The sequence below is a fragment of the Prosopis cineraria genome, unplaced genomic scaffold (genome assembly GCF_029017545.1).
Source record: "Prosopis cineraria cultivar Desert tree isolate PC_DT_omini unplaced genomic scaffold, ASM2901754v1 PC12, whole genome shotgun sequence".
Taxonomy (NCBI): domain Eukaryota; kingdom Viridiplantae; phylum Streptophyta; class Magnoliopsida; order Fabales; family Fabaceae; genus Prosopis; species Prosopis cineraria.
In genome coordinates, this window is record NW_026555343.1 from 43,579,579 (window position 1) to 43,594,401 (window position 14,823).

Below are 14,823 nucleotides of genomic sequence, written 5' to 3' on the forward strand. Positions count from 1 at the left end.
TAAATTGAAATTTATATAAAGTTAGAGGACTAAAAATATACTATAACTTATAAAAAAATTATTTTTTGATAAAATAAAGTAAGGTTATTTTTAGATAAATAATTACCCCTGTTATTAAGCCAAATCTTAGTAGATATTGGTTTAATTTACCCCCTCTCTTTTTTTATTTGCTTTGAGCAATGCCAATGCAATATTAACATTATTTCCATTATTTTTAATTAATAATCATCGCTAATTTGAATATAAGGCACACCATGGACACATTTAGGCGATCGTAATTAAATTTGAAGCGTCTATGTATACATTAAAGTCACATTTTTAATATAAGATTTTCACATGTCATACATAGATACAACTTTTGATTTTGGCATTACAACCCAAGTTTTCTTCCTTGTTTTACTCTAAAGAAATCAATGATACCGGTTAATTTTTTGCAATTTTTTCTCCTCCATTTTGAAAGGAAGCTGCTACAAGAATGCTGAAATCATTAAATCCAATATGAAAGCAGTAATCTGTAGTACAATTAACAACTAAGCTGCATACATTTGCACGGGAAAGCATCTCATACAAATATCAATATATGATGCACTGATTCTTCTAAGCCTGTGACAAACAAATAAAAAAAATGTTGAACATGAGAGCAGAGATGCTGAAAGCAGCTGATAACCCCATTTGGGATTTCTATACATCTTGGTTCCTCACTGATTTATCTGCATAAAGAACATCATCAATCCAAGCGACAACGTTGAATGCTAGGCTTTCTAGCACTCTTGAGTAGCTCTCTAATATTGCTTTCCCTACATCCTGCACAAGAAAGTTTCATTATTCTCCAGCATATTAGTTTGCAAATTGCAGTTCTTCAGCTCACTCTTCTTGTTTTTTGGTTCTTGCCCACCTAAGAAGTACTGATATGAGTATGTATATTTTTTCAGTGCGAATAAAATTTATAGATCCTAAAACTTACCCGGTTGTATTGAATCTTGCATGTGTCCAAGGAAGTCTGAGAAAGCTCAGGATATCTTTGTTTCAAGCAATAAAATAGAGTCTCGGTTCTCTCAGCTAATATATAGTTTTTCTGAAAAAAATATTTTTTAAAATTAAAAGGCTAAATTGAAATTTATATAAAGTTAGAGGACTAAAAATATACTATAACTTATAAAAAAATTATTTTTATTGATAAAATAAAGTAAGGTTATTTTTAGATAAATAATTACCCCTGTTATTAAGCCAAATCTTAGTAGATATTGGTTTAATTTACCCCCTCTCTTTTTTTATTTGCTTTGAGCAATGCCAATGCAATATTAACATTATTTCCATTATTTTTTAATTAATAATCATCGCTAATTTGAATATAAGGCACACCATGGACACATTTAGGCGATCGTAATTAAATTTGAAGTGTCTATGTATACATTAAAGTCACATTTTTAATATAAGATTTTCACATGTCATACATAGATACAACTTTTGATTTTGGCATTACAACCTAAGTTTCTTCCTTGTTTTACTCTAAAGAATCAATGATACCGGTTAATTTTTTGCAATTTTTTCTCCTCCATTTTGAAAGGAAGCTGCTACAAGAATGCTGAAATCATTAAATCCAATATGAAAGCAGTAATCTGTAGTACAATTAACAACTAAGCTGCATACATTTGCATGGGAAAGCATCTCATACAAATATCAATGTATGATGCACTGATTCTTCTAAGCCTGTGACAAACAAATAAAAAAAATGTTGAACATGAGAGCAGAGATGCTGAAAGCAGCTGATAACCCCATTTGGGATTTCTATACATCTTGGTTCCTCACTGATTTATCTGCATAAAGAACATCATCAATCCAAGCAACAACGTTGAATGCTAGGCTTTCTAGCACTCTTGAGTAGCTCTCTAATATTGCTTTCCCTACATCCTGCACAAGAAAGTTTCATTATTCTCCAGCATATTAGTTTGCAAATTGCAGTTCTTCAGCTCACTCTTCTTGTTTTTTGGTTCTTGCCCACCTAAGAAGTACTGATATGAGTATGTATATTTTTTCAGTGCGAATATAAATTTATAGATCCTAAAACTTACCCGGTTGTATTGAATCTTGCATGTGTCCAAGGAAGTCTGAGAAAGCTCAGGATATCTTTGTTTCAAGCAATAAAATAGAGTCTCGGTTCTCTCAGCTAATATATAGTTTTTGTCACTCAGGTCTGTATCCGACATCAGGTCCTTTACCTTGCTCCATGATGACTTCGAATGGCTCAGACAAGCTTTACGCCTCCATGTGTACATTGATGCTTCGGCTCGATCTGCTAGCTGGAGTGCTTCATGTTCAGAACTTATTTTGAGGCAGTCAAGAAGATTGTCAGCTGAGAATTTGTCTGCTGTATGAAGATAGCGATAAATTGAATCTCCAATACTAGCTCTTCCACTCTGAAAAGATTTATTTTGAAACAGCAACGAAGTCAGATAAATATAGCCATTTTCAGAATGACACGGACATGCGATTTGCTGCATTCTATGAAACTGAACTCTGCACTGGGCGGTTTAAGCTTTTGAGTTCCACTTCCACTGGTACTTAATATGGTGACTGTGGAGCTTGTGTTAAAGTGGTTCTTGATACAAAAAATTCTTATCCTGCTCTAACAACTTCTTGTTCTTCTTCTTTTTTAACATTGAGAAGATTTGAACCTTGATCTCCACTTATACGCTAACCCACCCATGCCACCTAAGGTGGCTTTTCCTGCTCCAACTTTATTCTAGAGTTTTTGCACCAATTTTGGGAGATAAGCACACACAAAAAGAGGATGCCATTAGGTTTAGATGCTACAGCAGCCTAAGTATAAGTTTATGCCAAACTGTTCTCTTCAAGCCTCAGTTGTCATGATAGGCTTCCATGAAATCTTATTGAAATTCAAAGCGCAAATCCAAACCAATTTATTATACAATATTGCATTTTTCAGAGTCCAGCATTTTCAGCTCTCAATTTATTATACAATATCGCAAACTCATTCTGCTAGGACTTTAAGTTTAAACTAACACTTCCAGAAACATAGGCTGTCTTTAATCAATGAGGACTAACCTTGGGAAGACTGGCCATATACGATTCTGGAATATCCATCTCTGCGAGAATACTACTATTTATAGCCATGGCTGCTTTATGAACCTGATTAGCGCAATCCCGTTTTGCTTTCAAGTATTTCCTTGAATTGTCAGAGAGGCCACTGCGGGGAACACAAGGAACCGGCAACCACCACTTCTCATCATTTCTCTGAACAATCTTTCGAAATGAGCCTACACGAGAATGCATAGAATTCCCCAATATGCTTCCTTGCTCTGCATACCAAAATTCAGTATCCTGGAAACTATCTAGCATTTCCTGTAAAATCATCAATCTCCACAGGTCATGAGGTTTTCCAGAGGAGACAGAATTGTCCAGTACAAGAAGCAATAGATGTTTGACTAACTATGAGCATTGTGTCAAGCTTCTGCAGCGCTGGAAGGGTGATGTAAATATCTGACCTTGGTCTACTGGTCATCATCTGGGTGAAATCACAGGATCCAATCAGATACAAACAGATATTTCCAAACAAGGTCCATTAAACTTTATAGTCATGGTTTTAGAAAAAAATCACCTCTATTATGGTGCCATCTAAATACTGTGCAGTTGGGGCAAATTCTACTATGTAATCACACACTGATAGAAGACATTTCATTTCCCTACTCCACATAGCCTTCTTCTCAGGTTTCAGAGGCTCCAACTTCAAGTTTTGTCCAAAAACAGTAGCTGCAGACATTAGAATTAAGAATCAACTACTATATATGTCACTGGGAGATATACATTCACTCAATTTAATCATCAGAAGGTAATTATAATCATCATCATTTGACTCCAAAAATTTTAAAATTCCATCAATGTGGTCTTGTGTGAGTTCTGCTAACTATTAGCTTAGCCCATAGCAGGGCCATACTGAAGGGTTTCCATAAGTGTTTTGACTTTGGAGTTAAATGAAAGAAATTATCTTTTGAGAACCAAATTTACGGAGTGTGGAGTACACATAAGTTTGCTCTCAAATCTAACATAGAATGCATGAAATTTCAACTGGATTATGCAATAGTTACTATGAAAGAATTACCATAAAGGTTGGTAATAGCATTTGAGATTGTAACAGCAGTGCAGACACCTTCCCACCGCCTGACATATCTTCCCCAAGAAGAAGCTTTGCAAATTTTCCTTCATCATTTCAAGCTCTGCTGATTTTCCATAAACATTAAGCTGATTACTAGTCTTAGACAAAAATTTTCAAATAACTGCACAACCTCAACAAAACCAACCTGATTCCAAGAGATCCAGGTCTTCAAGTTTATTATCCAATGAATGCCTGCCCAGCTTTATCCCAAGCCTTGAAAGAACTGCTTGATTAGCACTGGGTTTCGCAGAGAGACACCAAGAAGGTGAGGGCTCGCTAGCAGAGCAATTGTCATCAACAGGTTCTGAGAAATTTGAGGCCTCTGAGTTAGTCCGGCAGTAGGCAAAAGAATCACTACTCAACGTGGAGTACCCAGTGGCCGATTATCATTCTGATCTACAGAGGAAGCTGAAGGCTGATAACCAGCATCACAGTTTTCATCAAAATTTGACAAATTGTCCATCTGAGCTCAAGATTATATGGTCAGATTCCTCAAAACCTGCACAAAGTCATCATAATTGTGTCTTATATTAGGGTTTGGACTTTTAGGGTTCCCAATTCAAGAACTTCATGATCACCTTCAAATACACAAATTTAGTGGGACAGTAACATATATGCACAATTCTCAATGAAGATAAACTACATAAATCTAAAGAGAAATAAAAAGGGCAATGCGATCAAAAGAAAGGCTGAAAGTTTGAACATCTTCTTGTCTTCTGAAAGCACACAAAAAAAGAAAAGCAACCAAAGAATGTTCTTGCTGATGAGACCAAAAGTACCAGAACGAGAAATCCCAGCTAAAGTTCTCAACATATATAAATAAGAGAAAGTACTACTCTTTAATTACTTTCCGACAGTAAAACAAACTGAAAGTTTCAAAACTCGAAGAGAGCAACAACGGATAGAAAAAATAAAAAAACAAAAGCAACGGTCGCCAACAGATATTTCTGTAGCTATCAAAGTTACCTTTAGTTGAACAGAAAGAGTAGAGAGAAGCGAAAACGGAAGAAGCATTTGAAACAGTTACCCACTGTGGCCAGAATCGTTGCGGGGCTTTTATCGCCTTCTCTGATGAGGACTTCACATACCAAAAAAGGAAACTTTTCCGGGAAGAATATGAAAGAGAAGGAAATTATTGGGCTGAAGAAGAAGGGGGAAAAGAGAATTTCAGAAATGGCGAGATTACTCCATGGGTGAGGAAAGAGGTGGGAGAGGAGAATAAGACATGCAAGCTGTGTTTTTATTACAGTTGGACTTTGGAATGAAACTCGGATTCCAGTTTCCTGTCTCTTCTGTTTATTTTATGTATGGTTGTTAATCAATATCAATAATAATAAAATATATGTTATTCAGTATTTTTTTTTTTCTTATTCCATTAAAAAGATTAGATTGCAGGCGTGTGTAACTTATGAATATTACCATTTTTATAAATTTATATTATATAAATATATAATTTTTTTCTATTCTTTCAAGTTTTCTATCTAAAATATTATATTTTTGTTCAAACTAAATGAAAACTCCAAAAATTTGATATAATTTTAATTCTTCAAAAATTTAATTCATATAAAATTCTTCGTTAATTTTATGACATCAATAAGAATATTTTTCTATGATTTTTTTTTTTTTCATAGAATGTGTTGTTTACCGTACCTTTTCATCTTGATTGATCTTGTTTGTCAATTGAGTTTTAAACAAGTAGCTATTTTAAATGTCTGAATTGAACAATAATTACAGGGGGATTGAATTTTATAAAGTGGTAATATTTTGATATTCCCAAACTTGAGATAAAAATGTCTGTTCTTTGTGGCCAACTAAGTCTAAAATGTTTTAGATTATTGTGTTAATTATCAAGATGAATTATTTGAAGAAATCGTAATCAGTTGTTAGTCCAGTTAAATGGAATGTAAAATACAGCTCGTTTATTTGTGTGTGTGTGGTGTGTGTGTGTGTGTGTGTGTGTGTCATTATTTTAGACGTACCTAACATATTATATATATATATATATATAAAGATAAATTTTTTGTGCTATTTATTCAGGTTCACGGACGAGAATGCTGCTGTATTTTGCCATCCAAGATTAACGACTTTCTATCATATGAATATACAAATATTTGATTTAATGACCAAGAGGTACGAAGGACCTTATATAAAAATTGATTAAAAAAAGAGAGAGAATAACAGTTATGTTCTAAATGATTGAATTAATGACAGTTTAATTTTGAAAAATTTTTTTAAAAAATAAATTATAAATATCAATTCAAACAGTCATAAATAAAAATATATAATTTAAAAGTTACATTCAGTTTTATAATGATTAGGATAGATATTTTTAACTTTTTTTTAAAAAAATTATTAAGTATTTCAAAATTATTAATTTAGTATTTTAAAACTTAACTATTATTTAAAAAAAATTTATATCAGTTGAGGTCAAAGATTGATTTGGCAATGGCAGCATGTGAAGCAGAGAATAAGGTACACATCTCTATCGCTTGTTGATCTCAGTTGAAAAATAATATTTCATTTCATTTTAATAACAATTAATATTTTAAAACCAAATGGTACAAAAGAAAACTTTAATCTGTGTTAACTGTCTTGAAGTTTTTTTGTTCGCATATGATAAAACAGAATACTCTTTTGTTAATCACCCCAATTTATCTCAATTAAACACCATTTTTTGTGAATATTTTTAACGCCATTTTTATTATTTATTTAATACACACACTGAATGAGACTTATATTAATACAAAATAAAATGAAATAAATTTGTAAATATACTAAACGGCGCTAGCTGGTTGAATATAAGTAACATGAGATGGACTGTTAATTAACAATATAGTAGTTGGCTATATTCAATGAACTTCCTTAAATGATGGAAATGGAGGGAAAACAAAAAAGAGGTGAGGTAATGAATGTGAGCGAACATTAATTTTGTCATTTTTATTTTGATGGTTGAAATTTCAGACATCTGGTTGGCTAGTCTTGTCGGAAGTTAGCTTGGAAAGCATCCATGAGAACAACTATTAAATTCGATATAGCAAATTTAAATTTAATTTAAATGGTTGAAATGAAGAACGATCCCTGCAGCTTCATGAGCCACATTTACATATAAATTAATAATATCATACTAACTTGATATTAACTAATATAATATGATTTCTCAAGAGAAGTTTGCATTTTAGAGACCTAAAAAATCGCGAAACGCAACATGTTGACAAACGTGCACACCATTTCCCTCCATGTATATAGTTCGATAGTCGAAAAGAATATATGGCTAATGTATGGTTGAAGATCGAAAGGTCAAAATACTTTTCAAATACTATATGGTAATATACATTTCAATTTCGGGCAAAAGAGAAAAGGTATGCATATGTTAAAAACATGGCCTTCCTTTTGATATTTAGAATATAGATAATATATCATGCATTTTCATTAAAAACAAATATCATTAGGCCCCTAGAAACTTAATTTATTATTTCCCTTGGTGAAAGGTGGTAATTTAATATATATTTTTTTGAAAAATATATTTATTAATAACTTAGTCTCAATATTTATACATATAATATATCAAGATCGGCAAAGGGTATATTCTTTCTGCATTCCACAAGGCAAAAAAGAAAAAAAGGGGATAAAAAGGAAAATAAAAAGTGAGCTTTATTCAAGTGAAATCAACCTTTCTCACCTGTTACGTACACATTGTCCAATTGCTTCAAGCTCTTGTAAATGATACTAGAATAAAGCAATTATTTATGAGTATACCCTAATAAAATTTAATTTAATTTATTAAAGAATGTAAATTAAAATGAGTCAATGTAATTGTTAAGTCAATTTAACATCGAGCAAACAGTACTTTTAATACCCATTAGTAATTTATAAATGCTTTGTAACAAAATGGTAATAATTCTATTTTCTTATAATCTGTGTCCCTGGTAGTCTTTTTATGATTATATAAAAAGAGGATTTTCCACCACGATATTCTCCACAACCTCAAAATGGATCCAATGATGGAACGTCCTGCTCCTTTATCTCTACCATTGATTCTCCCGCGTCTATCTCATGATTTTCTTTCTGCAGATAAGTGAGCTTATTTTCAATAGAAAAAAATATATATGAAAAAGGGTTTCAGGTGAAGAGAAGAAGAAAGAAAGGCTTACGTTCACGAAGAGTTTAAATCCAATCTTGATCTGTCCTTTGTAGGTGTCATCTTCAAGCACCACATTGTACGGAGCTGGTTTTATTTCTACATATCCTCTCTCTGTTCCTTCTGATGAGATTATTCTTCCTATGTAAATTCTGTTTTTTTTTAAAAAAATAATTTTAAACAAAATATTGCTTCAAATAAACCAACTGCTTATTGCTTAAACATTAGTAATTGATTTCATTTTTGTAAATTTATAAATAATTGTATATCTAAAATTGCATTTGCATAGATTTTCAAATAACCCTTAAGCTCACACACACACACACACACACATATTGTAAAAGCATTAGTGATAGTCTTGCAATCAAGTGGATCCTGTAATTCGAAGATTCATTTTTGTCTACTAATGGGAAAATTAATGATAATGCAGGAAAACAAAAAAAAGAAAATATGTAACCTGGATTCACCCACAAATCCTCCATTTGTAAAGAGCTCTGTGTCCATGATTGTACACTTCAGGTGATTTAACTTCTTCCTATCATCAAATGATGATAATTCAAATGTGAATTTCTCATTCCACCACGTTTTCTTATCTTTTCCTGCATTATTCACAGCTCATTTATCATTTATTTTATATTAACGAAAATAAAAAAAATTATAGTAACAGATATAATTAAAATGTAATATAAGACATATACTATATAGCAAGTCCAGTTTTTCAATACTGTTATAGCTAATTTAGTTTTGTCTAAATATTTTCCATTAAGAACATGAAGCTGAACATATATAAGAGGGGGACGAAAAGTAAATACACCTGATGACATTTTGCTTCTTTGAGATTGAGTTCCACATTCAAGAATCACATAATAGGATGGCTTTCCTGACAAAAAAAGTTCAAGCATTTTTTTTTTGGCTGTCATAAGCTACGTTACGATAAGTTTTAAAGATTGAAAAAATACAGAATATTAATAGAAATTTTGGATTTCAATATATACTATATACCAAAGGTTGGTGCGTTTGATGCCTTTAGCATAAACCAGAAGAACTTCAAGAATTCCTGCCTTCATGTTCTATGCTCTAGATCTTGGATCCAGAAATTCGGTTAATTCATGTGTGAATATGTGATGTTTGGGAATAATATAATAATGGAGAATGGTTGAATAATTATTATGAACTGTGAAATTAAAGTCATAAGTTACTAAACTAAATAAGCAGTTCAGGTTTCAATTGGTTTACAACTTGCCAAGAATTTAAATACATACAAGTCGGATAAAATAGTAAGTGTGAAGAAGTTATTAGGATGCATTAGTTGTATTGGAAGCAATGGCCAAAATAATCAGTGGTATTGAGCATGCAGGGTCGGTCTTCCCAGATTCCCCAGGAGCAGGTATCGCAAAGCTTATCGTCTCTCCATCCGATGTATATATCAAACCATTTAAGAGCGCCGGGCCATTGGAAGCTACAATAGTACTGTGTCCTCCCGAAGAAATTCACTCGGAAGGACCACTCGTAGTGCTCGCCATAACCCAGACGATGAACATGAAGATCGTCGTCTTTTGACTTGCAATGAAGGATCAGATCCTGATGGTTCTGCAAATAGTTGAACACTTTGACGCGCGTTTTCGCCAGCATTAAGAATCCATCCGCTCCGTTTTGATTTCCATGATGCCAACAACAGCGCCGCCGACAGTATTAACAGGCCCAGGTTTTGCTGAAATCCTCGAGACATTAATTATTTCTGATCAAAGATGTTATGGCCTGTGGGGTTGTTCTTTTATTTTTGTTTAACTAATTAGGGTTTTAAAGAATGCAACCAGTTATTTATATCTATCTGTTATCATCGAGTTGGGCGCCACATAGATTACCTTCATGTTTGGTTTCAGACGAGACTATAAATAGAGATTTAGATTATTTTGACCATCACCATGCGTTTGGTAGTTTTAACAGGCTGTTTCAGTTGATAATTTTCAGTTTTTGGATTAAATTATAAAATATTATTAACTGAATGTGGAGGTATATATACTCCAACTATTACCGAAAAATGAAGATATATACTCCTAACACCTATACAGTGCGCGTACGTGTGTGTGTGTGTGGGTGTGGCATTTGCGAATCTGGCGTCTGGTTGGACGAAGCATATACGCATGCAACCAAGGAGTCTATTGCATGAAGTCTTGAGTTTTGTATTTAGCTTTAAATTAGCTAGTGATATACATAACGACGATTTGAATTTTAACTACAATATTTGTGATGTAAAACAAGAAAGAGGAAGAGGGGAGAGAGAGAAAGAAGGAGGGATAATGCTAAAACTCTTGAAAACTCTTATTTATTAATATTAATATTTAAAGTTGAATATAAACAAAAAACATAACTCTATTTATAGAAATCTAAAAAAATAAAATATTAATAATTTAAATTTAAATCCCAAATCATAAATCTAAATTAAATATTAAAGATATTAATATATAAGATAATAATAAAATAAATAATCAAAGCTAATCTAATGAATCAATATATCCTTATTTAAATGTCTCTATTGAATAATCTTAATATCCTAAATTAAACTTAACTATATTTTATCTTATATTACATCATTTTTTTCTCACTTGAAGAACTCGGCTCCGATGAGTTAAAATTAAGGCACAAATTCAAGAAGGGAAAGGTGGGATAAATTTTAACAGAGTGCTCGAATCTAGAAACCCTTTTCAATAGGTGAGAGCAAACAACTTGATATAGGCGAGTATATAAGAATCTCTTCCAACAAGTTAGATAGCAAGAGAATAAACTCTAGCAAGAGTGACTTGTTTGATCATGTAGAATCTTTGAAAAATCTTTCCAATAGATAGAGTATACAAAGTGCCCTTGGGAGATAAAGCTTGTAGACAAGGAATAGCTATAGCATGATGAGATTGGTCCTTGCTAGAAACAATTTGAGAAGGAGCCACTTGTACTGGTGCATGGTAAACAACTTGATTATTGTTTAGAGAATCTTCTACTAGAAAGGAAAGAGCTTTTGTTCATTGTTGGTTTGCTTGATACTTGTTCTTCCATTTGTTTCCTTCTTAATCTCATATATGTGTTGCCTTCTTAACTTCACACCACATCCCTATTAAGCTTGTCAAAATAACAATTATGTTTTGCTAAAAGCAATCTAGTTTAACTATAATTTGGTTTATGTTCTCTTGAAAGTTAGCATATTCATAATGGCAATGGGTATCATCCTCCTATTGATAAAATATAATCATGTTGATGGCTATTAAGATGCTTATATTGTCGTTGCCAATGTACTCATGCCGGTATTAATCTTCATACTCACATTGCTTATGATTAGCATACTTCGATTGATGAAAATAGCGACACTCATAATTGTCACAATAAATTTGCTCATACTAGATAGACATACCATTATTGATATTTATTACATGCTTACCATTGAGCATAATCTTTTTGCTATTAAGCATATTATGGTAGATCAATACATTCATACCAATAATCTAAACGTGTATATATGTTATAGCTTATATTGGTAGCTAAGCATCATAACAAATTTTTTCTTTTTTCTTCTTCTTTTTCTGTCTCTTTTTTTCTTTTTTACTTTTTCCCTCCTTTTTTTTTTGGAATACAAAAATTCATATCAATAAAAAAAATGAAACATTATTCAAAGTTGCCACAAACATATGAAGAAATTGCAAACCTTCAAGATCCAATGAAGAGCAAACATGTGAAAGGTGATGAAGGCATTCTAATCAGTAGTATTGAATAGTGAATTCGTTATACTTTATTTGGACCTTCAAATTTTAATGAAAATTTGTACTTCCTAAGTGAGATTGGCAACAAAAATGTGATGGGAACCTAGTTCTAATATCAAATTGATGTAAAATGAGAAAGAGGAAGAGGGGTAAGAGAGAAAAAGAAAGGAAAGAGAAGGCCGAAACTTTTAAAAAATCTTATTTAATAATATCAAAACTGAATGCAAATGAAAAATCTAACTCTATTTATAGATATCTAAAAATAATAAAACAATAATCATTTTAAATTTAAATTCTAAATCCTAAATCTAAATTAAATATTAAAGATAATGTTATCTAAGATAACAATAAAATAAATAATCAAAGCTAATCTAATGAATCAATATGCTTATTTTAAATATCCCTATTGGATAATTCTAATATCCTAAATTAAGCCTAATTATATTTTATCTCATATTAAACCAATCTGTCTTGTCGGTTTCAATTAAAGATAACGTCATATTCAACCATGTGCCTGTTTGGTTGTTAGAAGAAATTGAATAAATTCCAGTATGCTCACAATAATTGCATAACCATTTTGTCCAACTGAGTCCCCGGCGCCCTCGGGGGAAGTGCATATCTTCCTTGACGACTAATAATTAAGTGCAATGAAAATTAAATAATCTGACACAGAACCTGTAGAAATCTCAAAACATGAGAATGCTGCATGCATGCAACAAGAGGTTGAATACAACCAACCGAGAGGCAAAACAAAAGCTACGTACGGTAATTCACTGAGCAAGTGGCCAACATGCAAGAATATTAAGTGCAATTACATACATATCCTTTCCTGATCAGGGATTTTAAGGAACGAGGGACCGACGAAGAAGATCGAAAGCCTCAGCAAGCAACTAGTGAAAGCATCGCAGTGCTACTGCCAACTCACCAAATCAAAGAAGTTAACGATTACTATGATGGATTTCGGACAATGTTTATATCAGTGATGTTTGGAGACTTGGAACACTTTCATTGGACTTGCTGTTGTCATGTCGAGTACCACCAACACTGTCCGTGCATTCATTCCCCGTGTAATAGTACTTTCTCTAGCCCCGTTTATAGAACAGAGAGAGAGAGATTTTTTTTTTAATCGAAGGAAAGATTTTTTTTTAATTATTTATAAGTCATGTCATTGAATTTTTATTATAAATTTTTTTTTCACCCTTCATTAAATATTAGAGAGAAAAAAATATGTTATTGAAGTATGCATATTTAATAAGATAAAGTTGAGATTTATTAAATTTTAAGATAGAGTTAATGAGTTTTAAAGTTTTTCTTGGTATGGTTAACATGTTAGAAGTAACTTATAAATAGGATTATAAAAGTAAGAATTTCAATAAAAACCCTTGGACCATACTTATTTAAATTCTAAACCTTAACTTTTTAAAATTTTACTGCAATTCAAGGGTACTGATTTGATATTAAATTTCTAAATGTTGTTCGTTGTCCTATTTACTAGTTAATTTACTTATAAAATATTTATTCTTACCCTGCTTAACTTGTTTTCATTTTAGATGTTTAAATTATCTTAAAACAATTTATTAGTTCCTATACTATATGTTGTTCATTTACGTACGGATTGTTATTTCTTGCCCTACTTAATTTATTCATTGCCCTACTTTATTTGCTTACTATTAGACTTTCACTTAATTTCATTCTCGGTCAATGAATAAGTGAAATAGAACAGTTCTGACATTAATTTAAATGACAGACAATTTTGTCATTTTTCTCAAAAATTTAATATCCCATCAGTATCCTTAGATTGCAATGAAATTTTACAAATTTAGCGGCTTTAAATTTAAATAAGTATGGTCCAAGATTCTTTATTAAAATTCTCCCTTTTTTTTCATGGTATTTATTGTGGTTAAAACTGATGTCCTTGCTACCAACAGTGCCCTGCATAGATGCATACCACAATCTCATTTTGAAGGATATTGAGAAATGACAAATCGTTGTTAGACAAGTAAAGTAGGAAGACAAACACAATAGATATGTATATTCATGTCCTTGTATGTTTATTCATAATGGTGAAACACCACATATGATATCATATCGTCTGAATATGACTAGTACATACGTAACTAATCGAGCCATGATTCGCATGGTGTCTGCAGCAAAATGTCTGCATCGACCATGCACGCTTGATCTTGTTTGATACTCCAAGTGCACTTTGTACGACAGAAGCCCAGATCCCTATAATTAACGTATATTGGGAAGGAGTGAGAAGCACCCGGCCACTTAAACCTACACTCAATGGTACTCCATATAATCCTTTCTTCCTCCAAAACCAGCTCTTGGGCTTCTCCGCTCCCAAGAAACGCCACCGTCCTCGGCTTATTCGGAAATTTCTCTGAAAAATAATTGCAATCCAGGTTCAGGTTTTGACCCTTCTCCAGATTGTTCACCACTTTCACATGCAAATCGCCACCAGTTTGATCATGCGCCTTACAATGTTCTGACGATGCCACCACCAGCGCTGCAACTGCTACCACCACGGCTTTTATCGCAAATCCACGCATTTTTCTTCAACTCTTTCCTTCTCGCACTCAATGATCTCTTGTATTTCTGTCAAGGTTTTGTGGGGTTTTATACTACATATGTTTCATGTTTTCCGTTTTGTTCATGTTTTGTCACATTTCAATTTGATCCTCAACTACAATAAAAACCGACAGCTGCCGCGCGAATGAGCAGATTCATATTGTGGCCCAAAACAGAAGGAATCGGTT

At 32.4% G+C, this 14,823-nt stretch overlaps 1 protein-coding gene and 1 long non-coding RNA gene across 2 annotated transcripts; both read right to left on the reverse strand.

Moving 5' to 3' along the window:
• Positions 1–479: 479 nt before the first annotated feature.
• Positions 480–1,080, reverse strand: LOC129287624 (uncharacterized). Its single transcript, XR_008587755.1, has 2 exons — positions 965–1,080; positions 480–804 (listed from the first exon to the last, which is right to left on the reverse strand). It is a non-coding gene; the product is annotated as an uncharacterized LOC129287624 (long non-coding RNA).
• Positions 1,081–1,622: 542 nt separating this feature from the next.
• Positions 1,623–4,637, reverse strand: LOC129287703 (rop guanine nucleotide exchange factor 3). Its single transcript, XM_054923928.1, is given in 10 exon segments — positions 1,623–1,911; positions 2,073–2,417; positions 3,067–3,363; positions 3,452–3,526; positions 3,620–3,771; positions 4,121–4,171; positions 4,174–4,215; positions 4,218–4,235; positions 4,320–4,553; positions 4,556–4,637. Coding segments are annotated over 10 exon segments (1,419 nt in total). The 3' UTR covers positions 1,623–1,788.
• Positions 4,638–14,823: the final 10,186 nt, after the last annotated feature.